This window comes from Thunnus maccoyii, chromosome 24, assembly GCF_910596095.1.
Source record: "Thunnus maccoyii chromosome 24, fThuMac1.1, whole genome shotgun sequence".
In the NCBI taxonomy this organism is placed as follows: Eukaryota; Metazoa; Chordata; class Actinopteri; order Scombriformes; family Scombridae; genus Thunnus; species Thunnus maccoyii.
In genome coordinates this window covers 14,538,893-14,564,082 of record NC_056556.1, presented here as the reverse complement: position 1 = coordinate 14,564,082, position 25,190 = coordinate 14,538,893, and the positions used below count along the sequence as shown (strand labels likewise).

The 25,190-nt window shown below is 38.7% G+C and overlaps 2 protein-coding genes across 3 annotated transcripts in view; one reads left to right on the top strand and one right to left on the bottom strand.

Moving 5' to 3' along the window:
- Window positions 1-428: 428 nt before the first annotated feature.
- The window catches only part of LOC121892122 (gamma-aminobutyric acid receptor subunit alpha-5-like), a 28,260-nt gene continuing 3,498 nt past the window's right edge, over window positions 429-25,190 (bottom strand). For both annotated transcript variants that reach the window (XM_042404959.1, XM_042404960.1), the window contains exons 4-10: window positions 24,651-24,718; window positions 23,151-23,371; window positions 17,958-18,040; window positions 11,695-11,838; window positions 3,841-3,993; window positions 3,383-3,594; window positions 429-2,082 (exon numbers count right to left, since the gene is read on the bottom strand). In XM_042404959.1, coding sequence (XP_042260893.1) covers window positions 1,783-2,082; window positions 3,383-3,594; window positions 3,841-3,993; window positions 11,695-11,838; window positions 17,958-18,040; window positions 23,151-23,371; window positions 24,651-24,718 — 1,181 coding nt within the window. In that variant the 3' untranslated portion in view covers window positions 429-1,782. The remainder of the gene's footprint in view (window positions 2,083-3,382; window positions 3,595-3,840; window positions 3,994-11,694; window positions 11,839-17,957; window positions 18,041-23,150; window positions 23,372-24,650; window positions 24,719-25,190) is intronic.
- LOC121892121 (gamma-aminobutyric acid receptor subunit beta-3-like) overlaps window positions 5,492-25,190 on the top strand; it is a 63,963-nt gene continuing 44,264 nt past the window's right edge. Inside the window, exon 1 of the mRNA XM_042404954.1 lies at window positions 5,492-5,881. Within this exon, the coding sequence (XP_042260888.1) occupies window positions 5,730-5,881 (152 nt within the window). The 5' untranslated portion in view covers window positions 5,492-5,729. The remainder of the gene's footprint in view (window positions 5,882-25,190) is intronic.

The following is a 25,190-nucleotide window of genomic DNA, read 5'->3' as shown; positions in this document are numbered from 1 at the left end:
CTAGCTTGTTAGCTGTGTTGCACCATACACTTTTATTTAACCTCCTCTGTCGGAGTATAAACTGCTCCACAAAAGAGGAATACTGTGTAGAAAGCTATGAGACAGAAGTCAAAGGTACAAATTTATCTTTTGAATAAACTTTGTGAGCTCAACCAAGCTAACAAGCTTGCTAACTGACAAGCAAATACTTTGAAAAGGCAGGTAAATGAATTCAGCTGTGTCACTTTATGGTGTGAGCAGGTCAGTTTTTTTTTTTTTTTACAGTCAGTTTTCTGTCCTGTGTTCACCTCTCTTTTGGCAAATTTTTGCATACTGTTGTTGATATATTTGAAACGGTTGTACTAGATTGTTAAAAGGGAGGGAAAGCACTGCAGAAAAATATTGTGATAATGATACTTCATTGATCTCTGTTCTCTTTTCTCTCTTTCTTTCCCATGTAGGGAAGTCAAAGGTCAGGATCGGCATCTCTGGAGCTGTCAGTGTTTTGCCTGAGAACACATCAGCAGGATGGATGCTTGCCTAAATAGGGACTGAAACCCAGGTCATTCCACTGAATGACACTCTTGAAACTCTTGGCATCAGTCTGCTGATTTGTATGTGACTCTGCGTTTTGAGCACTGGTCTCTCAACTGTGAATATTCGTTTCCTAGCTGAGTGACCCAAGCTCAAAATTCATTTAAAGTACATAAACCCAATCCTAAATTTGTCCTGAACACACCATCCACAGCTGTCCAGTCACCCAGTGTAAGTGGGCCAAAGAAGTTTTTCTAATATTCTTGTTGGCATGCTACCCTAAATGAAGCCGTTTTAATTTTTCATGAATGAAGAAGAGTCTCTTCATTTTCCTTGAAGATTATTTAAAAATTCAGAAACCCTTGCGATGACAATCGTCCAAATACAGTTTTCTTTCACCTTTAAGTTGCATTCCATGTTTTTTTCAGCGCTCTTCATTGAGACCGCGACTGCTAACACTTTTGGGAAACCAGGCCCACAGCAGTAGGCTTTGAATCTTCAAGTAAAGATGTACAAAGAGACACACAAGCACTCACTGCAATAAGAGAAAAAATGGCAAAGGTTTTTAAAAAAGAGACATAAAACTAAATTATTAATGCACTTGCAGCATTAATCTCAGAGATGTTTCTTCCACACTGTGTGGAATTAGGTACATTTTTTAAATCAATTTTTCAAATTCAAATGCATGTATATTGCAGTTTCTTTTTTCAGTAGCATAAGTTCAGTGCATTTCAAGCCATTGTCTCCATGATAAGAATATGAAGCGCTTCAATTTAAGCAAAGTCGTTCAAAATACCTACGTTAGTTTAATTTAAAACCCTTTGTCAAGTCATAGCAATGGAGTGTGCTCCCATACTGTAAGCAGTGATTGACATATACACAGTCAAGACAAAGAGGAGTCCACGGTTTCCTTTTGAGGGGAGCGTCATGCAAGCTGCAGCAGGATAGATGAGAAAGAAGCAAAAGCACCCTCTCTCTCGTCAACACAGTCATCTTAGAAGCAGTTTCCTCATGATCAAGCAGCTTTTTAGGCCATGAAAAAACAGGAAAGGGATTCTGTTGCAACCACGCATTCATTCAAAGTGCTTGAATTATACAGTTAAGTTAGTTTTTGTTCTTCAAGCGCAGATATTTGTTTTTCTTTTTTTTTTTTTGTCTAGGGCAGAGACATTACAACAGCCCCTTTCCTTTTAGTCCACTCACTCTTGAATTAGGCTCGCACTTCCACCATCATACAAAAAAAAAAGAGTTTGGAAAAAAAGAGAAAGATTACGTTGAGGTAACAACTCCTTTGACCACCGGTTCTCTGTTAAGGTACGTGGCCCAGTAGACGAGGTTGAAGGTTCCAAAGAGGACAGGAAACACTATCCGGGACATCTTGTCGATCTTGCTAACGCTGTTGTAGGTCTTCTTGGGGTCCACCATCTTGGTCTCGGAGGCCCGGAGCTGCACCGACGTCGTGTTGGAGATGGTGGAGATGGAGACGTCCTTGGTGAGGTTGGGGGTGTAGTTGACGCCCGCCGAGCAAACGTTGTTCGGCTTTTTCGACAGCACCATGGGGTCTCGTTTCTACAGCAGCGGGACAGATTACATTGAGCAGTGAATTAGGTCTAAGCCCTCTACAGATGCCATTTACTCTGCTGTCACCAGTGTTTGGGGCCTGAGAAAATCAATAAGTTTCATTCTGTCTGGAATAATAAGTGATTTTACAGAGGTGAAACATTTCTGGTAAAAGAAATCTGGTAATGTGGGATGCTATGTAATTGAATTCCACTCAGGCAACAGCATGATTCCAACTGGTGGTCTGGTTTCATTTATAGTCATGATGACTGCAACATTATATGTTTTGGTGCAGCTGCTAAAAGACTTATGTCAATTTTCCTGGTAATATTTAAGCAAGCAGCCTGTATCAATGTTGTCAATCAATACCCTGATGATCATTTTCAGTGCAATTAACACGTCTAAAACGTAACACAATCAACAGCTGACTTGATTTGACACAAGCAGGGCTGCAACTAACAATTATTTTCATTATCGATTAATCTGCTGATTATTTTCCCGATCGACAAATTGTTTTCTCAATAAAATGTCAGAAAATATATCAATTAATATATTATTTTGTTTTATCAGTTCGTCACATGACAAAGAAAAGCATTAAATCATTTAAACTTAGAAGATAGATCCAGCAAATTTTGGCATATATGCTTAAAAAACAACTGAAATTATTATTCAATTATCAAAATAGTTGCAGATTAGTTTTCTGTCGATCGACTAATCGTTGCAGCTCTAGTTCTAAGGCTGCAGCAGTGATCACAACTGCATTTACTTAACTGTTGATTGGTTCTTTTAATACACTTCTCTTTTCTTTCCATACAGCTATCACACAGAAAGCACTGTTTGCAAAAATATTTAACATGAGTTCACAAACCAAGTTCAGATTCCATATAAAAGTCTTTTGCTTGCAATCTTCTCAGTTTTGTTCCCATTGAATAGAAATCTGTCTTTATGTGAGAGGTACAAAACTTTTCAGTGTAAGGACATGACTCTTGGCAAGAACTCAAACTATTCCCTCAAGGTCTTTTAAGGAACATACTGATGCTTTCACATGATTTAACCAGTTTTCTACACCATGTTTGCACTTTCTGATACCATAGGTGGTCGGGAATGTATCCAAATCAGTCTGAAAAGTTACAGTATGCTTTGGAAAACGGTTGACAGTGATGGAAAGTATTTGTGATTTGTAGTTTATGGGCTAAATCATGTGGAATCAGCTGTATAGTCCTTTTAAAGTAGACTCAGCATTGCACAAACACTACACTTGGTGCTTTGTGCCAACCAAATGTATAACTTAGTGACCACAAGCTTGTACCTTAGGGTGCTGTGCTTCCAGAGCTTTCTTCCCATCCCACGCCCAGCTCCTCTTGGTGAAGTAGTTCACTGTGGCAAACTCGATGAGGGCAGAGAAGACGAACGCATAGCAGACAGCAATGAACCAGTCCATCGCTGTCGCATAGGCCACTTTAGGGAGGGAGTTCCTGGCGCTGATGCTGAGGGTGGTCATGGTCAGCACAGTGGTCACCCCTGGGTGCAAACAAAGGCCGTGACAAGTTTAAATTGAGTTTTTACAAGCTGGCTGGAAATAAGTAACAGTCTCCCCTCACTCAGCAAAGGTGGACGCTTTAATAACTAATAACTGCCAGCTACTCACTTGCTGCAGCTCAGTGGGCAACTGTTATTATTCTCCCTGGTGTGAATGTGCATGACAGGAATATTAGCCAGATAAGAAATAAAAGACAAGTAAATGAGTAAATAAGTGGCCACTCTCACCAAAGACGGTCCTTGCAGGAACTGATTCTCTGTTTAGCCAAAATGACACCTGGGACAGGATCACAGTCATGAAACAGGGCATATATGTCTGGATGACAAAATATCCAATCTTCCTCTTCAGGTAGAAGTGGGCCATCATCACTGTGTACTGTCCTGAGGGGAAACAAACAAAACGGATATAAAGGTAGATAGGGACAATAAACAGTGGACAGATGCCTCTTAATGATACAACTTCCAAGTTAATCCTGTAAAACTACACTGGGGGTAAATATTGTTTACACGCATAGAGGATTTATTAATGTGTGATTTGACCTGCTTACAGCATCAAAGGTGTTGTGCTCACAATCATTGCTTTTTATGACCAAACACTTATCAGACAGTATCTAAAATGACCCTCAATTATTGGATAAAACAGGTGCAAAGTGTAATTTGAAAAGTGGTCGTGAACTCTTCTCATGCTCCAACTAATGTATCTCTCCTCTTTCCTGCTATTTCAGTAATGAAATAATCAGTTGGTGGAGGTGCAAAATTGAAAGCAGCGGAAGTGGAACAGTTAAAAATGAAGCCGGAATAAAGGGAACATTTCATATTCAGTTGAACATAACGGCGAAATGAACCTGACTTCAAATCCATTATTAAACTGAGAAATGAGAGCAAGTGGCGTTAATTATTACGAGAAATTGACAATAGATTATTATGTAGTTAATGTCTGGTGTTCAACAATGGGCGACAACAGTTTGAGGTAAATTCAGAGACAGAGTGTAGCGAGAGAGAGAGAGAGAGAGAGACAGCGAGTGGGGGACACAATATTCAGTTAAACAACTGAAGATTGCATTTGAGGCTTTAAAAAATCCTCTCGCCAGCAACAGTTTCCGACTGCAGGCGGTGGTAAACTATGAAAAATCCAATGACTATATTCCACACACTAAGGCACATGTACACAAGCAGCTCTCTCTATCTCTCTTTCTCTCTCTCTCTCTCTCTCTCTCCCTCTCTCTCTCTCTCACACACACACACACACACACACACACACACACACACACACACACACACACACACACACAGAGTAATACGCAAGGCTTTCTCCGGGCAAAATCGGATTTTTGAACCTCCCTAATCCCTGGTTACAATCTGCATCCTGCCATCAGTGCGAGGAAGAGAGGGAGTGAAGGGGAGGGAGGCATGAGGGGGAGGGTGGTTAGGCTTCCTGTCCTGGGTTCCTCACACAGCTCTAGACCCCGCCCACTCCGCCCTGCCAATCCAGTCACCGACACGCACACATACACACTCTGAAACACACACGAAGCATGATTTCTAACTGCTGACAGCTACACACATACCTCAGCACACACTCTAAGCCACGGACAGGGACACTCACTGCTGCTAATCACTGGTGGGATGGAGGGGGGTTAACCGTGTGGACATTTTGTTGCTTCATTCCTTTCCTTTTTATGTTTTTTTTTTGTTGTTGCTGTTGTTATTTGGCAGCTGTTTTGTGGAATAATGATCAAATACTCTTGATGGGACTGTTCTGGCTTGTGAAGGGAAGAAGAAGCAATTCAGAAAATGCACTGTGAGCACCCCTGCATCAACTGACAGCAGCCTGAAAGTGAGTTAAATTTGTTTATTTCGCAGGTGCTCTGTGCTGAGGGCAATCATCCACTGAATACCACACCTAGCAACATCACCACCACTGCCATGCCTCGATCCAGAGATCCTCAACACCATTAATTCTTACTTCGACCCCATCACCTGGGCCTTCTGACGCCCTCATGACTCCAGGCCGCCTGGTTCACATCTACCCCGTCGACTTCTACTGCTGTCGCAAACATCCAGACACCAGGCGCTGCCGACCTGGGACACCCCAGGATCACCTTTGCCCTTGATGCATGGATACCGACAGGACTGGGGGCAGAGGAATGAGGAGGAACATGTTCCTCTGGTGGATCTTACTGCTTTTCTCCCACGGATTTGTATTTCGCAACGTCCAAGGGGAACTTCCTTTTATGTCGGGGAACAATGCTGCCATGCTGGTCAACTGGTGAGTAGTAAAAGAACAGTTTTTGCCTCTAACTGTCTCACCTATTGGGCTGAAGGGTAAACAAAGAAGTCCAAACAAGCGATAATCCTCTGGAAATGTATTCAGGTATCTCTTATGATATTATTTACAAGCCCTGTCCCTGTCCCTTATGCAGCTCTCTTGGCCAGGTCACTCTTGAAAAGAGATTTTAATTTCATTGAGACCTTTACCTGGTTAAATAAAACCAAAAGTCTGTAAAGTCCTAATGTATATATATACACAAACAAACTGTATATAGAACTGTACATCTTGTCTACTTTTAGAGCCGGGGAGTTATTTTAGGGAAGACATTGCCGTCTGAGACGGAATAAGTCGTGTCCTTAAAGATGTCAGGTCTGTCAAGAGAAACTTATGGAATAATCTCCTCCTTCATGTGCTCAAATGGGAATGTTGTCTAAGATTAGAAGTGCTAATTAAAGACATCACATCCATCCAATGTTTTGAGCAATGGACCTCCATGCATGAGGTTTTAAGATCTATGTTGATTATCAACCACTATCAAATGCTAAAGATAACTTTTAAGCTAACATCGTGTTTTTCTGGTATTTTAAGAATTTTAATCATTGATTAAGCATTATGGCAGAACTCTTAACCCAAATCAAGGAAGGATTAAGAAAAAGTACAAAAAATAATCACAAAGATTAGTAAATTATGTTGCTGCAATGTTCTTAATATCATCATAGCTAAAGGCTACTTTGACCAACCTATAGAAAATCAGGACTTGACAAGGCCAAGTTTGATCCATGGAAAGAGTCAAGGATGTTGGTTGTCATCATTCAGGTTTCCCTTGCTGTATGTACAGTACCTCAAACTCTTCAGACTGACTGACTTTAGAAATAAGAAGTTTCAATTTTGTTTTTTCATTGAAGCCATGCAGCTACGCCCAGGAGCCCATTTGTTACTGCTTAGCGTAAAGGCCAGACAATCAATTGACTGCTGTTTTGAATCTCCGGTTTACAAGTGTTTTATTACTTTGTCTAGACTCAGTAAAACAGCAGGCAACTGTCAGATGTTTTTTTTAATCAAGCAGGGAAATAATAGTTAACCCCAGGTGACAGCTTGTCCCTGTTATCATCTTTTACTGGAGCAAAGCAAAGTCTACCAGCTTTACTGCAAATGCTAAAACTATTTGGGTGCGTTTGACCAACCATGGTTGACTCATGGGGTGACATATCTTCTAATTGTCAGATCGTCTTGAAAGGTTACCCAAATGACAAAACTCTGAGGCTTTTCAGATTTGTACATTCTCTAATATGAAATATAATTATGTTGTAGGAACATGCAATATAAAAAAACTGTCAGATGTTGTTGCTAAAGTTGTAAAAATGGCTCCAGGTGAATAACAAGTAGGCAAAGAAAGAGACAAATGTGGAATCTGTTATCACGTCAATGATTGTCAATTGTAAGAATGTCAGATCGAAATGCAAAGCAGTACTCTGGCACATCTAAAAGTGTCATATTTGGTCTGTGAAAGTTAGCAAGTTAGCAAGAGAGTCAAACACATACAGAAAGTAAATTAACCTACTGGACTGAATGTGACCCCTGAGCTCAAACTCATCAGTGATCTCCACAACTGATTTGGACGGTTTCCAGACAGAAGCTTTGAGCTGCATGAATGATAATTTACCGCCTTTAGTCCTACGGCTAGATGGAATTCACAGATAATGTTTAGCATTTTGTTGTAACATCGAACACCAGATGGTGGTTTGATATTTTAGGGCGAACAAGGTGATGTCAGGTAAAGTGTCAGACATATAATTACATAAAACATGACCTTGACAATGGATTAAATGTTGAAACTAATCAAAGTAAATGATGGATTTCTGTGCAGAAATGGTACTTGTTACAGGATCAAGTATTGTTTATGCCTGATCTTTGCCTGATCACACATCTGAGTAGGAAGGACTAGTAAGTGTCATTAAGCAAGGCCAAAACTGGTGTTTTGATGCTTAAAGTGTGGCATGTTTGGGCAGATAAATTTGACCAGATTTCATTAGTTTTTCATTTTGAAACCTATTTGTGCCTGGCCTGTCATCAATATCATTATTACAGTTGTTGGACTATTTCTTGGTCACCAGTGATTTACTGGAGCCTTGTCGTCACCATGAGGTTGCTGGTAGGCAGATATGTTTTTTGGTTTGGCTGGAGCCAGTCTACATGAGGAGGACAAAACCCTGAGTGCTTCTTTGTGTTTTATTCAGTTCTAAGGTCACATTTTCAACTAATCAACATTCACTGCTCATATAAATGGTTTTCTTTAAAAGCTTTTGGAGTGCCCTAAGACATTTGCACTGCACTGTACATTGTGGACATCACTTGACCATGTTTAAATTGGGAAACTACTGCTTGATAGTTTAATCAGTAGTTTAAAGTAGTTAATACTCAAGAGGACATTTGCCTGCCACCCACTCAGCCTATCTTTTGTCAATTAACTTTCAAACAAGCCAACCAATAAACCATACATTTACCCATGCACCCCTGTGAACCAGCAATTTAGCCCTCCAGCCTGGCACCCATGCAGTCCCTCAACCAATGAACCCTTTAACCCTTTGCTTAAACCACTGAGTCAGCCAGCAAAGGCAAGGTTTCAGCCATGGTGCACGAATAAAATAAACAGGGGAAATCCACACTTTTAATAATGATTCTACTAGAAACTGGAGGGAAGTGTATTACAGTTCCGTTTTACATAAGAGTATTAAGCAGATGCCTTTCAACGCCCCAACCCCCCCTGCCCCCCCCCCCACGTGTCACAGCAGGACTGTCCAATCCCAACATACAAACAGACTCACACTCATTTCTTTTTCTATCTTTGTGAGGACTTAACTTGCACTTTAAATCAAACTGCAATTATCTAAATGTGGAGAATTAAATCCCCTCCAATCACACCTTGTAAAATCAACCTTATTTAATGTTTCACCTTAATACTAGCGCTAAACCTCACCCGTCGTCTACATATAACCCTGAATTAACCACGTCACTGTGCAGACTACCACAATGTCCTCATTTTGTAGGTTTTTTACCCTCATTGTGAGGACAGTTGTTATTCATCTACAAGAGCACAAACACACAGATACACCAGATACACTCAGGGACAGCCAACCAACCAATCCCTCACTGATCTGTGATGTCATCTTCTTATGCAAAAGCTGATGGGTTGGTTGGATGGGGGATTAACCCTAGGTCTCAGGTCTCTCTCTAGCTCTATGTGTGTGTGTGTGTGTGTGTGTTGGTGTGTGTGTGTGTCTGTGCGCGCATGGGCTCATGCAGGGATAAGTGTTGTTTGACAGGGCTGTCCAGGCCTGTAGACAGCTGGTTGTGTGAGGGATAGGCTACTCTCCTCCACTAGCCTCCACTCATTGACTCTGATCTCCTGATAATGTTTCCCACATTTACTCTTGGACTCGCACGCCTATCTCTCCTCACAGCGTTTATCTTTTTCTAATCTAGAATTAGTTACATCATATTATTTGGTATTACACTTGTGATGTACCTCGTACAGTATGAATTCACTCCTGAAAAGGTGCGCAAGAAAGGAGAGTAAGAGTAAAGTTAAGATAACTGTTGTTGCATTGCGGAGGTGGTAGAAGATCCTTTTCGGCATTGGGTCTGAATCTTTCTGCTTGAGGTTTCTTTATCTAATTAAAAAATGATAAAACAACAAATAGGGCTCTTGTGCACAGCAGCTGAGTCAGCCTTTTTTAAATTAACAGGGACCTGTTGTGGCTCCATCTTTGCCTTGTAATCCCATTATGTGCTGGGAAGAAACTATCTGAAAATGTTGTTAGTGAGATGAGCGGAGGATGTTGTGGCAGATACACTCACAGTGATCTGATGAACTCAATGATGTAAACACCCCCAAATCAGTGTATAGAAATGTTTTAAAATGCAGTGCAATCCACATTCTTTTTTTTTTACACATTACATATTTAATGTATTTCATATTAATAACAAACACCATAAAAGACCAAAACTAACAATGCTGTTTATCTCATTACTTTCCTGCTTTGCTACATGCACATTAGTCCCTGGTTAAGTTGTAAAAACAACTCTGAAACATGAAAATTGACTCTCAAAAAGGATCACAAATATATAGTTTCATATTTAAAAAAGGCTTAGTCATTTCCTAAAACAGCTGGCCACTGTAGGTTTTAGCAAATGTTACTCAAACAAGAGTAAATAGTGCATTTGTTGGGATTATTTTCAGCTGTGGATTAATATATGCCACTGAGTATTTACGGCACCAGGATGGTGTATGTGGTAGCGCAATGGTGTGACTCGTTGATGTGGTTTTAATAGTTTTTGGACAATAGTGGAGGTCTATGGCAGTGGTTCTCAAACTTTTTCACATAAACTAACACAAATTAGACCACGGACCCCCATCTAATAAGATTTTTGCTTTTAGATGTGTAGAAAGTGTATGAAACCCATGACCAAATAGTCTTATATTCTGTCATTGTGTTACTTATGGATGGAATTATAGTGAAAATAAATTATTCCCCTTTTTGCTGGAGACCCCCTGGAACCCCCTCAAAGACCCCACTTTGAGAACCACTGGTCTATGGTATAAGAGTCGGTTGGACCGGCTCCTAATAAGTTTAAACTTAGCCTAATTAAACGTTGTGTTACTAAATGGACATTTTTGCATCACTAAGTTAAAACAGGGTGCACCACACAAACTAGATTACTTACAGATTAGTTGTTACTACTAAATTACAGCCAGTAGCTGCCACGTGTTACTGCTGCATCGCTAACTGAACTAGCGAGCTTAACTGAGCTAATATGGAAGGTGGATGACACATCTGACACTTGATAAAAAACCCCCAAAAAAAACAGTTTAATAATGATGGAAACTGAAAATTTTACATTATTTTTCACAGAAAAAAAACAATATACCTCGAATTTCAAAACATGCCAATAATGTTAGACTAAATGACCATTTAATGTTGGTTGGGTTAAAATAATTGAATATTTTCAACTCATTCAAAACTGCATGAGGACTAATTTTGATTGGAAGTCTTCACTAGCTATACATTTCTTAAGTTTTAATGGTGCAACCTGATTTAGTAAATTTGCAATTTAAAACTAGAAAAATTTTTAAAAATGGGAATAAGAGACTGGGATGTGTGGAAAAATATCAAATTATCTCACTACATACACAAATATTCTACATCTTTTTTAAAATTTCAAACTACACTGACTTCTAATGATGAATGATTGCAATGTGCATTGTGTTGTACCAGCTATCTGACAGCTGCTAGTGTTTGGGTGAGACCATTCTGGCTTTCTCCCTTCATTTTAGGAATGTTCTCCAGACTCAACGCCCTTACACTTAGATTGTACTCTACTGTTACTTCCCTCTACTTTAAACTGTCCATTTTTTGTTTTACATGGTAGAATTTAATACAAACATGGTTTTCCCATTCTGTTGTACTGTGCACGCTACAGTTCATGTGATACAGCTGTCTGTTGGTGCTCTAGATCTTTCTCTGGCACATGTTACCTTTTCTTTATTTTTATTGCATCACTTGTACTTTTGCATTCATCAAAAGATTTCCATCCTTTGGGATACAGTTCTACCACTCCTGCTACAACTTATATTATGAAACTTTGTACTATTATTACTCTACTTCTACTACTTCTACTACTTCTACTACTACTACTACTACTACTGCTACTACTATTCTAATACCACCATTGAAACAGCATTTCTATTTCCTTATTTGTACATTCAGACCACATTCAGCTATGTCCTTTACCGAACTATACACACGTACCTCTGCTTGTGTGTATATCCTCTGTGCCAGCAGTTTGCCCAATAAGATGGTACTGGTTGAGTCTGGACCCGTCCTCTGCCACCACCACAGACTTAGCAGCTCCCTGTGTCCAAGTGTAGACAACTTCTGATACCGGATAGGCATCTGAGAGACACAAAGACAAAGATTGATGGAAATTAGTTTGCAAATGTGCTAATTTTTAATGTGTGAACATCCAAAATGCAAGTTAAAGGTGTTAAAACTATTGTTTTGACCACAGTATGTTCAGTAAGCATCATTTGCACCATAATGCTCACTTCATATGCCCTGTCATCATCAATATTATGTGCAGCCACCATGTGCTTGTGTGTTTTTGAGCGAGTGCTAATGCAGAGTCTTTTTAGCACTTTTTGATTAGACCACAGGCTTAAGGCCAAAAACTGAATTTTGCTTGCTTGCTCGCCCGTGTATGTGTTTGTGTGTGTGTGTGTGGATGTTTGAGTGTATTTTTGTTTAAACCACACTTCTGGGTCAGAGGTGAGCTTCCCTGTCAGCAGGAACCAGACCGAGTCAGATTAACTGTAATGTGTTGCATCACACTTGTGATGAAAAACAGAGCACAAACTCTGAAGCCACTCCTGCTATTTCCTTTATTATTGTTGAATCTTGCACAAACACTGGACACTGATCTATCATTTGCTCCCTTGTGACGGCTGAAATATCGAAAGATTAAAAATTATAACTCACAATGAAGGAAGGAATCATCTCTCTGTATTTCTACGGATCTGAAACAGCACGTTTGTTGTTTTCATCTTTTGTAGTTGAGATTCTAAGACTGTTCATCAGTGAGGAAAAGATGATAATTTATGTAAAAAGCAGCCTTACATCAAGGTGTTTTGATGTATTTTCAAGTTAAATTGGCACAAGCAAGCAAACTGTCAAGGATGAGAACAGCAAGGAAGAAGACACTTACGTAAGTTATGGAAAAAATATTGATGAAGTTGTTAAAAACATATCAGACATTTGAGATTTATTTTTTTTATTTTTGATGTTCTCTAAAGGCTACAGTTTAATACTAGGTAGCTACGAGTCCTCCTGCCGTGACAAGAGTTTAAATGAGGGCAGGGAAAGTTGTGCAGCCAAGTGTATTCTTCTCAGCTGAAAATTTCAGGAGGTGTGTTGTAGACAATTATGCACATTACATATTTATGGATAAACCCTGTACCAACACAAAAGAAGCCAAAACTGCAACAAAACATGCTTAATATTTAAATGTTTACAACTTGTTTTGCTGATTGTTACAAACACTAATTGACTTGGCCTTATTTGACCAGGATGGTATTGTTTATGTCTGGCCAGTGGATAGCATCTTAACTTGAGCATTTCCATTTTGGGTGCTCACTTGGCAGCTGGATACTGGCGTTTAAATTTGTGCGCTGCCAAAGGCCAAGACCTTAATTGGAGGGTAGTTAGATTGGAATAAGGGATTATTGGTGAATTTCATTAAGCAGAGGAAGAGCTAAAGAATTTGGCAGGCAAGACGCTACACCTGTGCCAAAATTTCAACAGTTCACGCTTAATGCTTTGCTGCTCCCGCCTTGTGTGTGAGGTGAAGAGAGCTACGACTCAGCCAAATCCATCACTTACTATAGCGCTACACACTCTGAGTGAGGCTGTCTGAAATATTAAAGGAAACAAAAGCAGAGCGAACCACAACGTATTACCGCAGAGTTACTTCCTAACCAGATTATACAGAATATTATTATCAGCACTGTATGTGGTGAAAGCTTTACAATCAAATGTGAGGGATAACATTGAAAATCAACCAAAAACTGAATCTGCTAAAAAAAGATTGTGCTGGTTCCTAAACACTGTCTTCATACCCAAACAACAAAACCGGTTGCTTGTCTGTTTCTTCCAAAGCTAATATTTAATATTTCTCATTGAAAACATCCGCCTGCTGCACTTGTGAATAGCACTAGCAAGAGCGGTGAGACTGAATCAAAACAGTAAAGTTGTGAGCTGTAAAAACAAAAACAATGAGCTGAAAGACACTAAACTGCTCCATAGAGCTGCATGGTAGGGTGATGTTTCATCACTATGAGCGATATCTTTCACATGTGATGCATTGTTAATATAAAAATATGGATCATAGTCACTTTAAGATCTGGAAGATATTGCTGTGATAGTTAAGGAGACCAATGTTGGCCATTGACACAAGATGAAACATAACACTACATCTGTTGTTACAGAAAAGTGTAATCACGGGTTGTTTTAAGTATTTGAGAAAATCACAGCTAATGCCATTTTTCTTGTGTGGACAGTCTTGAGAAAGCCATCATTTATCTGCAGGTGCAGCTTCAGTCCTCCTTTTGATCCTCAAAGTTGTGTTGGAAGGTCATTAAAGAGGATATGTCCTTATCCTGAAGATTCATTGATGTTTAGATCTGATGACTTGGATTCTGCTGTTCATGAAACCACTGTGTTTGTTTATGAGTAATTCAGACATTCATGTCTTAGAATATGGAAAGGCTCCAAGGAGGAGAGTGATCATGAACTACTGATTCACTACTATGTTCACTACAGCAGTGTGGGTTGATAGAAAGACTGAGGCTGAAAGATGACTCATTTGAGCATATTTTATTGTTTTCCCACTGCTCAAGGAGGCAGGATTTGTGCAACTTACACTATCATCTGTATCTTTATGGGGAACAAAGTGTTTCTAAACATCCACCTCACCATAAACACCAGCTTTGTAAAGTTCCAAATGATTTGTCTTTTTTGTCACAGAGCTGTCGATTATGGTAATCAAGTGGTAATTTCGGAGAAAGTAGTTTTCTTTAGTGACTCTTCTTTTGTCTATATGTTGCCTTCAGCCTGTGACCTTCTGCTGATGCAGATTTTATGTGATTGCTGTATGGTTGTCATGGTTTTCCAGACTGCTCATCACAGGGTTTTTCCAGCTTTTGTGTCTAATGTGCCAACAATTTTACTCACTGTTGTCTAGCTGCCTTTAGAATGATTTAGTCTCTTTAAGATGTTTCTGTTTAGTATATTCCCTGTGTATCACAAATCACCTTTAACATAATTATTCTTCAATATATATTTTGATTAAACAGACCAAAAAACAGACTAGTGTCAGCAATGATTTTAAGTCTTGAAACTGATTCCTGTCCTTAAAGGAAATGAAGGAAATGACTTAATTTGAGGAATATGAATCCATAAACGCAACCAGTCTCTAATGTCTTTTACTTAGTGTGTTAATCTATAATGTGTGACACCAGTTCAACTATCTCAACTCCCACTGATGTGTAGTCAAATAAGAAAATGCAGCACTTTTAGCTGCCATTATGTGTGCCTCCTAAATGAAATGCTTCATATCACTGGGCTCACCATAGAGTATTACTGTAACTCCTCGGTGTATAGTTTAGAACTGTATGGCTGAAGGCCAGCAGCTAAATTAGGATACAGGTACTGTAGTCCAGAATAAGGGATTAGTTGGCATTTACCTGGATCTACTTTAGAGCAGGCCTTCATGCTTTAATTGTACAATAAATCACTACTGTGGAAAATGGGTGCATGAATGCATACTTAAAGTTTGATCTTCATAAAAGGATGCTTATTCTGTGCAACATGCATTTAAAAAACAAAATATTGATTGAAATATCAGCAACTTACTTTGTCAGTTTTATGAATACAGCGTTTAAATCATATTTTCTGTGAACAGTGGGTGAAATTTGCAGTAACTAAATAACAGAGAGACAGCTAACGCAAGAGAACAACAGTACATCAACTTAAAGCTGGCTGGTGAGCTAGCTTCAGCTAACCTTAGCTAAAGCTATTCATATTTCCAGTAGCTGTAACTGAAAATATCCATTTTTATGAACTAACATCTTGGTCAGCAGTGCTGCCATCTCAGCTTTATGAATTCATTCAATCTAGTGAGATTAAGCTTCCTTTAAATTACATATCTGAATGTAGTACATTGGAAATTAATTTACAATATTGATTTCAATATAAATATCAATAGTGGATGAACAGAGGCACACAGCAAAACATATATACATTTATAATAAAATAAAAATGGAAATTAAATGAACATGAAAACTATTAAAAATCATACTTTGATGATTCTGCTTTTTCTCTTTGCGTTTCCCTGTACATGATCTAATCTGCACTGGTTCTATGGTGACGACTCCTGGGGTAAAATAATCAGAATAATAAAATGAAGACAATAACACTTTCTTTGTGTTATGCATTTTTTCAGCACAGCCTAAAAACCTGAAACCCTTTTTTCTCAACTTTACTGCTTCTGTAGTTACTGCTCTGTAGCTTTCTACGTCAGTACTGAATTATGAAATCATCATTCTGAAAGAGGAGGAGTGGATGGAGAGATTTGGTAGCTTTTTTTTTTTAACACGGGAGATTAATTTTGCCCATTTTTCATTACACCATATAGTGTCTACTTTCATCCCCCACTGATGACAATAGTAAACAGCTGATCCAGTCAGAATACTGTCTAGTCTTGTGTCACAGATTACTGGACTAGTCACTTCAGCCATTTTGTTTACTTCATGAAAAGGGATTGTATTATTTTTTTCAGTTGGAACTATATTATCATATCCTGCACATTCGCAGGTGTAATATGGAGGTTTAAATATGTACAGTGTTGTGACACCTGAGGACAAAGGCTAAATGAGGAGAAGCTCAGGTCAAACAGAGAGGGCACAGTTAGATACAAACAGAAATGATGAAAGGATAGATCTCCTACACACTACAGCCCGACTTCACCTTGTAAAACTATCACACCGTGTTGCCACCAACACATTATTCCTATTATACACTCACACCTCTCACCTACAGGGCATTGCACAGGGGCGATTAGGTTAGAGTTTGTCACGGGAAGGCCCAGCAGCTCCTTACGCTGTAATTGGATTGCAGTCAAATGTGCTTCTTTTTACATAGTGAGTGTGGGTGGACTGTGTCTCACTGAAATCTGGGGATAAGAGCCTCATCCTTTTAGGCCAAGAGGCTCCCAAGGTGTGGCATTTAGCCAGATCTTTCTTTAAATACCCCCCAGGGCCACTCAGGTGTCCATCCATGTCTTCACTGGTAGGACACACAGACATACTGTCCCGTTAAGAAGGCATTAAGGAAAACCCTTCCGTCTACTGGCTTTAGTAAGTGTTGCAGAACATGCAGTGATCTTCTCTTCTCTTCTTAAGTTTTGTTAATATTTGTTGCAAGAGAGGGCTATAAATATTTATCAAGGAAACCGCTCAAATCAGCCGGTTCAGAGGTCTATAAGGAAAACCAGTTGATGACACGTTACTGTTATCCAGGAACATACAGTTTGGATAAAATCACTTTAAAGTGACTGCAACTGATACTGCAAAACACACCGATGATGATTTACTGCCAGTTCATGATCCTCTCTAGGTCGTCCCTGAGAAAAATTCTCTGGCTAACGTCTTTATCTTACTGCTGCCAGTGAGACTTCAGTCAGTGCAGCTGCATGTACAGTATATCTTCTTGAATTCACAATGTTTTGGCTTTGAGTTATGAATATATGGAACAAGTTACATTTATTATTATTATATAGTTATTTACAATTACCCATGCATGATGTTGCCTCTCTGAATGTTTGAAATTTTAAAATAGTACAAAGTTAAAGTGAGACTATGTAACTTTTGAGAGAAGAAATAATACATTCTTGCGCTTACAAATGAAAAGTTTAATTCATAAGCGATAAAATGCAGCCTTGCTCAGTTTAATACACTGAGAGGTTTTGCTGTTAAAGCCTTACTTGGTCTGGTATGACCTGTAGCTTATGGTGGCTAATGTTAGCTAATGTTAGCTAGTTTAAATAAATATTGCTCTAGAGTCACTATACTGACTTCATGATTCTTCTGCACTTGTGCTACAGTTACAATACCTTTGCTTTTTAGCCAAACTTTGTACCATAATTATCACTTGTAGCTGCAGTGGCCTCTTTTCACTGAAACTCACACAGTCTCGTTTTTAATGAGTTTAAGTTGGCAATGATGAATTTAAAGTAAGGAAAGCAAACTCAGCAATCTAGATAATGATGTTTCTAATCTGTCAGAGATGCAATGCATTAATTACCCAGAATGATGTCTTATTGTTTTCTATATTTAGATTAAACTTTTGTAAAACTTACCACACTGGAGTGAATATCACCATTGTGTATCATAATAGCTGGGATTAGTGTTAACTGTACTGCAATTAAGAAATAAATATAACTTAGACATGATTTTACTCACAGCTGCCAAACTTGAGAGGGCAGGCGTGTGCATCCATGGGGAAATCCTCCAGCTGCATGGGGCATTCTGCTGATATGGTCAATCTAAGGCAAAAGACATACAATATATCAATTAACCATCTGACATAGCCTTGCTGGTCAATTATTTAGTAATTAACAAACGGCAAGAAATTTGGGAAAATGCACATTTTCTGTTTAGTTAGTATCTTGCTGTTGATCCCTTTTCACCTAACCTTTAAATACTTAACTGCTTACAGAGTAACATGTAATTACAGGAATAGCTACAATTGCTAGATCACTAAAATTACAGGGTACTAAAAGCTATTTGTGGGTCGGTTGTGGCTTTACTGCATTTACAATAGTAACTATTAAAGAATCTGCTTAAACAGTAAAATAAAGATAGAGAGACGTGGAAGGGAATTTGAAGATTATTCCGAAGTGTCACCATCAGCAAGTAAAATTACTCAGAAAGTGTGTCACTGATGATGTTTTTCTCTCATCAGTTTCATGCACAGCACTTGTAAGTGCAGCACATCCCTCTCACAGCAACACTGCAGTATTGCAGTGACAATACCACCACCTGGTGGCCACAGAGCGTCTCTGTTATTTGGTTTCTGTCTTTTACATGAGAGTTCAGTCTCTCTGTACATTTCATTGTTTTTCTTAATGAATTCTGGTTCACACTCTCATGCATGTCTTTTTTTTTTTTTTTTTTTTTTTTAAATGTCAGTCGTCTATCCAGATCTTTAACCTCCTAATGAACAAAATCTGAATCACTAAGGACGTGAGGTGGAACTTATTTTCTGCTTCATTTAAATGTATTCAATTAGTCTACCTAAATCCCTCACAGACACAACAATAGCTTTTCATTTGCAACACATTTCAAAAGATTTTAGCTGCCATGGTTACGATGCTGTGATGGTACCTCTCAGTCTGCTAAAAGAACCACAAGATTAAGTAAATCAAGCATACAAACATCATAATTATTCCTTTTCGTTTTTTTTTTGTTTTTTTTTAAAGCTAGCTGCCCTAGATTGAATCAAATCCCTCTGGGTATTCTTGCTCCTTACAAGATAATAAATAGTAATACAGTGATATGATGACGTGGGTTCACTGAACTTAATGGGCTGGATGAAGAAAAATGAAGTGGTGTGGAAATCAGTGCACAAAACATACATTTATTACATTAAAAGTTTCTCTGGCGTTTGTTTTCTGCTTGAACCATCCAGGCATACGAACAACCTCAACATTAATTACAGAATAAGGTAAATGATTCATTTTTTTCTCCAGTTCTGAGCTATTTTATAATCTTAACGACAACTGTGTCTCCAAGATGTGGCAAAATCCTCTTGGGTCATGTTTTCTTATGCTCCAAAACCTCCTGCACGTATCTACTGCAGGACTTTCCCCCTATCGTTAAAGCGCATGAAGCATAACAAAGTGGGATAAGAGGGCACCTCTGGTCCCCTCAGAGACGACTGTTTTGGGGCTCAGCTTGCTTTCCACATCACTGCAGGATTACCCAATTGCATTATTGTGTCTAAAACAGCTGAAGGATTTTGTACGGAGGAGAAAGAGTGTCTTTGGGATAAATAAATTAGAACATGACTGTTGGCTATTATACCCTGTTCTAATTATTCATGTGGCCTTGCTCCATTAGCAGGGATGCCTGTAAAGATAGTTGCTTTTCACTTTGGGTGTATTCTGATTTGTGTTTCGTGCTAGAAATCTAAATCAGTCCATTTTAAAGTTAGAATCTATGTGTCACATAGTTATGATTTTTCTTCCATGATCCTGTTAGCCTATAGGCACTGTGGAGTGGAAAGCATTTCTCCAGTACATCCCCAGAGCAACATACTGACCTTCACTTCACACCAAATGGAAATCTAAAGTTTCCAATACACCTGACCTTGCAGAAAAGTCATGAACTTCGATGCCACGACAATCGTAGAGGGCTGAGTTTTGAATCACAAAGCTTTATGCTGTATTAACTTGAGCCACCATGCAGCACCATCAGTTTTTTCACACTAACAAGCACATTTTTAAACTCTCTCAACTTGTATTTCATACAGTAGCTTTCATGGGATTAGGGGTTTTATAATCTATCCAAGGTATAAAAAACAAACAAAATATAAAACTGTTAAAAAAGGTTAAAAATCAACTGTCATTATAATTCATACATATAATAATTGCCAGTATGGTAGCATTTTCAAATCATTAGATAGAAGGCCACCAGTCTAAAGGCAGCATGAACGGCCACTCAACTGTACCTAATGATAATGGTGTGTAATGCACTCACTCTGTGGTAAAATAGAGGCTTCAACCAGCTGATAAAGATGTTGCTGCCTATCTGGTATCCGGCTATAATGGGCTGCCATCAAGCCAGTATGCATTAAGCTCACAGAGTGCGGTGAAAAGGGGCATTTTATGAATTATCCATGGAGACAAACGCATAGAAATTTGCTCTATAAAACCAACCACTCGTTCTCGGAGTAATGGTTTTTCGAATGAGGCGACGGCACAATCGCGTTTGGATAGGGGAGGGAAAAGAGAGGAGTGTGAGCGAGTGTGGGGACAGTTGTGCGAGGTGTTTCATACATTGTTTACTAGTGTGTACATGTTTTAAGAGTACAGCTGTATCTTTGCTGAGTGTGTTTGTATGTGTGTGTGTGGTGCTACATGTTTAACACATTCAGAGTGCACTTGTGTGTTGTCTGGGTGGATCCTATGGGGATCTGTCGTGCTTTAACTACATACACTTTACATGAACGCTATGAAACAATTTATAGGCTAAATTTAATCTTTATTGTTTCTCATAGTAAATCATGTAAAGCTGATATAACTACAGTTATATTAGGAAATTGGGGCATTTTTTTCTTTAAATATTCAACTTTTTGTTCATATTGGAGAGGTTTTGGCTCATGATGATCGCTGGTGGCAGGATATACAATAGTTTAGCCATCTTTTTATTTAAACCTGATGTTCTGGTTGGGGTCCTGCAGACTCTGGGCCATCTTTAACAGCTCAAAAACATATGTAACATTGTTTTATCACCTTGATACATCCTAATTTTATGAAAAAATACCTCACAGAACTGATTCTGAACTGTTGACATGTTTCAAATGTCTTGTACAGAAAACTTTTTGGGCTCTCAGAGACCCCAGCTGTAAAACAGTACAGTACTTTATATGCATCATTACCAATCCAAAATCCTAAATGAGTTTATTTCTATAACAGTTTCTTCATGAGAGGTGTAACAGAGAGTTAGACCTTTCTGGCATCTATTTTACCCCCAAAATAAGTAACGTCTTTATGGTATTTTGCATATTTTGTCACCTTCATTAAATGTGCAAACCCAGTTTGTGGCAAAGGGAAGAGTTACCACTTCAATACTTTTCTATAAAAGTACTATAATAGGGTATAAATAGACAGAAGGCTGAATACAAAACACTAATTGCCACCAGTGCATATTTTTATCCTTATTCTAAGACAACTAACTGTAAAATGTAATAACACATAGAGCAAACGGGCATAAAGAGAAACAGAAAACCGCTGCTGCTGAGTTAGCTGTAACCTGCAAGTACCCAGATGGCCTGTGTGTGTATGTGTGTGTGTATATGTCCGTGTGTGTTTATGCAGGAAATAAAATCAGTGCTGCCTGTGGTTAAGCTCTGCTGGTAATGACGAGCACAGTACTGTAACAATCAGACGATTAAAAGCAACCTACTGCTGCTTCATTTCTACTGTGGCAGGGAATCTGATGCCATTTTTAGATCATGGAAGCACAAGCTCTCTCTCTCACACACATACATAGTCATATATACATATATATATATATATATATGCATTTCTGTATGTATGCATAGATTTCCATAAAATTACACATATGGAAATGAACGCTGCACTCACACTCACATTCATGCAATCCCTTACTTGTAAAGCTTAAAGGTCAAAGTTCAGTGTCACTATAACTGATTGCTGCAGAAAACATGTTTGACACCCTGCTTGATGTGTGTATTTCTGTATACCTACAGTGTTGTTGCGTGCGACAAAGAGGCGACTATAAATACACACTCTTCTTTGTATATGTATATATGTCAGGATGGATGCATATGGATAATCTGTCTTCCATCCAGCATTATTCTCCCTGTGGGTGGCACTGGTATCAGATAGAGTGCTCTCATCCGTGATACAGTCACTCTTAAGTCCTGCAGCTACAGTAACTCCTGAGGATAAACACTAAGCGTAGAATTATTCTAATTCTCTGGTCCAAAGGTCAAAGCAAGTCCTCGTGCTTACGCTGGTGTTCCACAAAACAAAAACAATAATTTTTTTTATGTCCGAGAGTTACTTTAGGGGCTCATTTCATGTCATTCTCTCCCCACATTTTAACCTTGTTTTGTTTGTGTGTAAATGCTGGTGGTTTGACTTTATAGTGATCGCCATCTGGAGTTCAGAGTTGGCCTATTTCTTTCTCCTCTTTTTTTCTGATATACTGCAACATTACTGCCAAAAACTATAGTTCACAATGAGGCTGCTTTTCATAATGAATGATCTCCCTCTGCAGTTTTTAATCAAAACCCTACATTTAAAGAGACACTTCATTCTGGGATTTATATTCCATAATCTCTCAATATGAGTAAACAAAATAAAAACAATAGAAGAAATTAAAAGATTTTAAAGAAATGCATGAAACACTTACTATTTCTCTTTTTCCTACTGCAATGTGGACAAATCAAATGACTGTGAGCGGCCACTGGGTGACACTGTTCTCCTGCAGTCTGAGTCACACACTGAGGATTTCTACTCACTGTATTTATCTCCAAGCACAAGGCTGTAATATTGTTTTTTTCTGTTGGCCTTGCTGGCTATTTTCCTTATTTTGATGTAGCTACTCTTAAACCTTTCTTTCTCTCTCCTCCAATAAATGTTGTAGGGACGAGAGGTCCTCGTTTCACTTGAGAATTTTGAGTCATAATACTGGTGTAAAAATACAGCGCCTTGAACATCATTACAGTGCAGAGAGATGTACTTTTCCATGACTTGCATGATATTTGAAATTAATAAAGATATCCAAATCCAACAGGTGCAACCAACCTTGGGTACAGAAGAGGTTTATAATGAGGGTTGTTGTGAAACCAAACCTACACAAGAATACACCTGTTTCTGTGATGACGTCTGTATTATAACCTACCTCATAGTGTAAAGCAAAGTGCCATCATCTTTCAGCCTAAGCAGCTTGTTAGGTGTGGTCATGTTGTGAGCGATGGACTTCTTGCCATTAAGGAAGAAAGTATCGGGGGTCCAGATGTTGCTGGCCAGCAGGTTATTCAACGGCAGCATCTCCATGGGCCCTTTGAAACACAGACGCTCGTCCTTCCAGCTCTGACGGAAGAACACGTCTATGGTATATTCCTGAGACAAACAGAAAAAAGAAAGGTGTCTATTTTAGACAGTTCTACTAGAAAAGGTGAAAAACACAAGTTTCAGCTTTGCACATTTACCCCTAAAGTCATCTGAGGTAACTGTTAGGACTCAGAAGCCATGTGATGACTGCAATCATATCCACCAGTCTGTCTGCTCTGTTATCATTTTATCCCAAAAGATGCTGAAGGGTCGCCAAAGGCAAAAGATCTTCCTTTGGATGGAGCGTCTATTTCACTCATAAATTTCAGATCATCTATTTTTTTGGTGTGTGTTTACCCAACGCAAGAATCTAAAGTTATATTGGGTTACAGTTCATGGTTCCCAACACTGTTGCAGCCTAATTTTCTGATTTAGACTGATAGGATTGTTGTGCTTTCACACAAAATTATTCCCTAACGGAGCTTTAAATGTTTTTTTCACATTTCGAGGTTTATTTAGTGTTACAAGGAAAGTACACTGAGGAAGAAAAGCTAATTTAACTTGTTTCTTTACACTCAATTGCCAATCAGCATAAAATGGTCAAACAGTGTGCTTACTATTACAGTCTTTATGCCTTCATAAATCCACTAAGATTTACGGATACGGTGATCAAACACTGCGGTGCGTAAATCCATCATTACTCTACTCGTGTGTGAAATATCGATTAGCTTCAAGCTAAAAAAGAACAAATGAACAAGAAACAAATACAATACTCCATCCCACAGAATAATAACGCTGTTAGCAGACTGACATATAAGCTTTTATGGACCGCAAAACCATTCAAGTCTCTTGCCACATTTCATTAATCAATCACGTGCCCTTGTCAATACCTTTTTCAAGTCAATTATAGGAAAGTGGAAAGTTTGATCACTGCTGTGTCAAAGTGTACCAGGGATACGGCACGGTGGAACAGAAGACGTAATGAAAGAGGAGATTTAATGCCTTTTCTTATCCAGGTGGAACCTTAAAGTTCATAAGAGAATGGTTTAATAAGGGGATGAATCATTTGGAACAAGATGGAATGGGCCAGCCACATTGCATTAAATCTTCAAGCTTTAAGTCATCCGCATTAATTTCATCTCATTTACAAGTGGACAAAAAAAGAGCCAATTTTCAAACTAGGACATGGCTGTACTTCCAAGGAACAGCAGGAGCAACGGTGCCAGTCTCATGAAATGTAAATATATGTTTCGATCTAAAAATACCTACAGTTGTCTGGATGGCTTTTGGAGACACGTGTGTTTGTCTGTCTTTGTGTATCTATGGTGTTTGCTCCGGATGAACTCACCATCTCCGTGTCAGACACCGGGCCGAAGCTTGTGACAAAAATATTCGTCTTGATCTCTGTGACGTTCTCTGTTGGGAGAGCACAGTTGGAGGTCAAAGAAAGGCAATGAAAAGCTTTGTAACGTAAATGAATTTTAACAGGGCCAGTATAGGACAGATTTTTTTTTTCTTAAATCAATACTGGGGACATTCTTCCCTGACAACAGCCACGCAAAATGTCTGTGAAATTTCTGTATATATTTGATGTATTATTGATTAATCTTATTTTCTAGATTAATTGATTCATTGATTAGTCTGTAAAATAGTGAAAAATATCTTCCTCAGTTACCCAGAGTCCAATAATGAGTCCAAATGTCTTGTCTAGAAGATATTCAATTTACAACCATCAAAAGAGAGAAAAGCAAGAAATCTTTACATTGGAGAAGCTGGAACTAGAGAATGTTCAGAGTTTTATGCATAAAGAATGACAATTAATTATCAGAATAGTTGCAGATTCATTTTCTGTTAATCCACTAATCTATTAATCGACTACTTGTAGTTG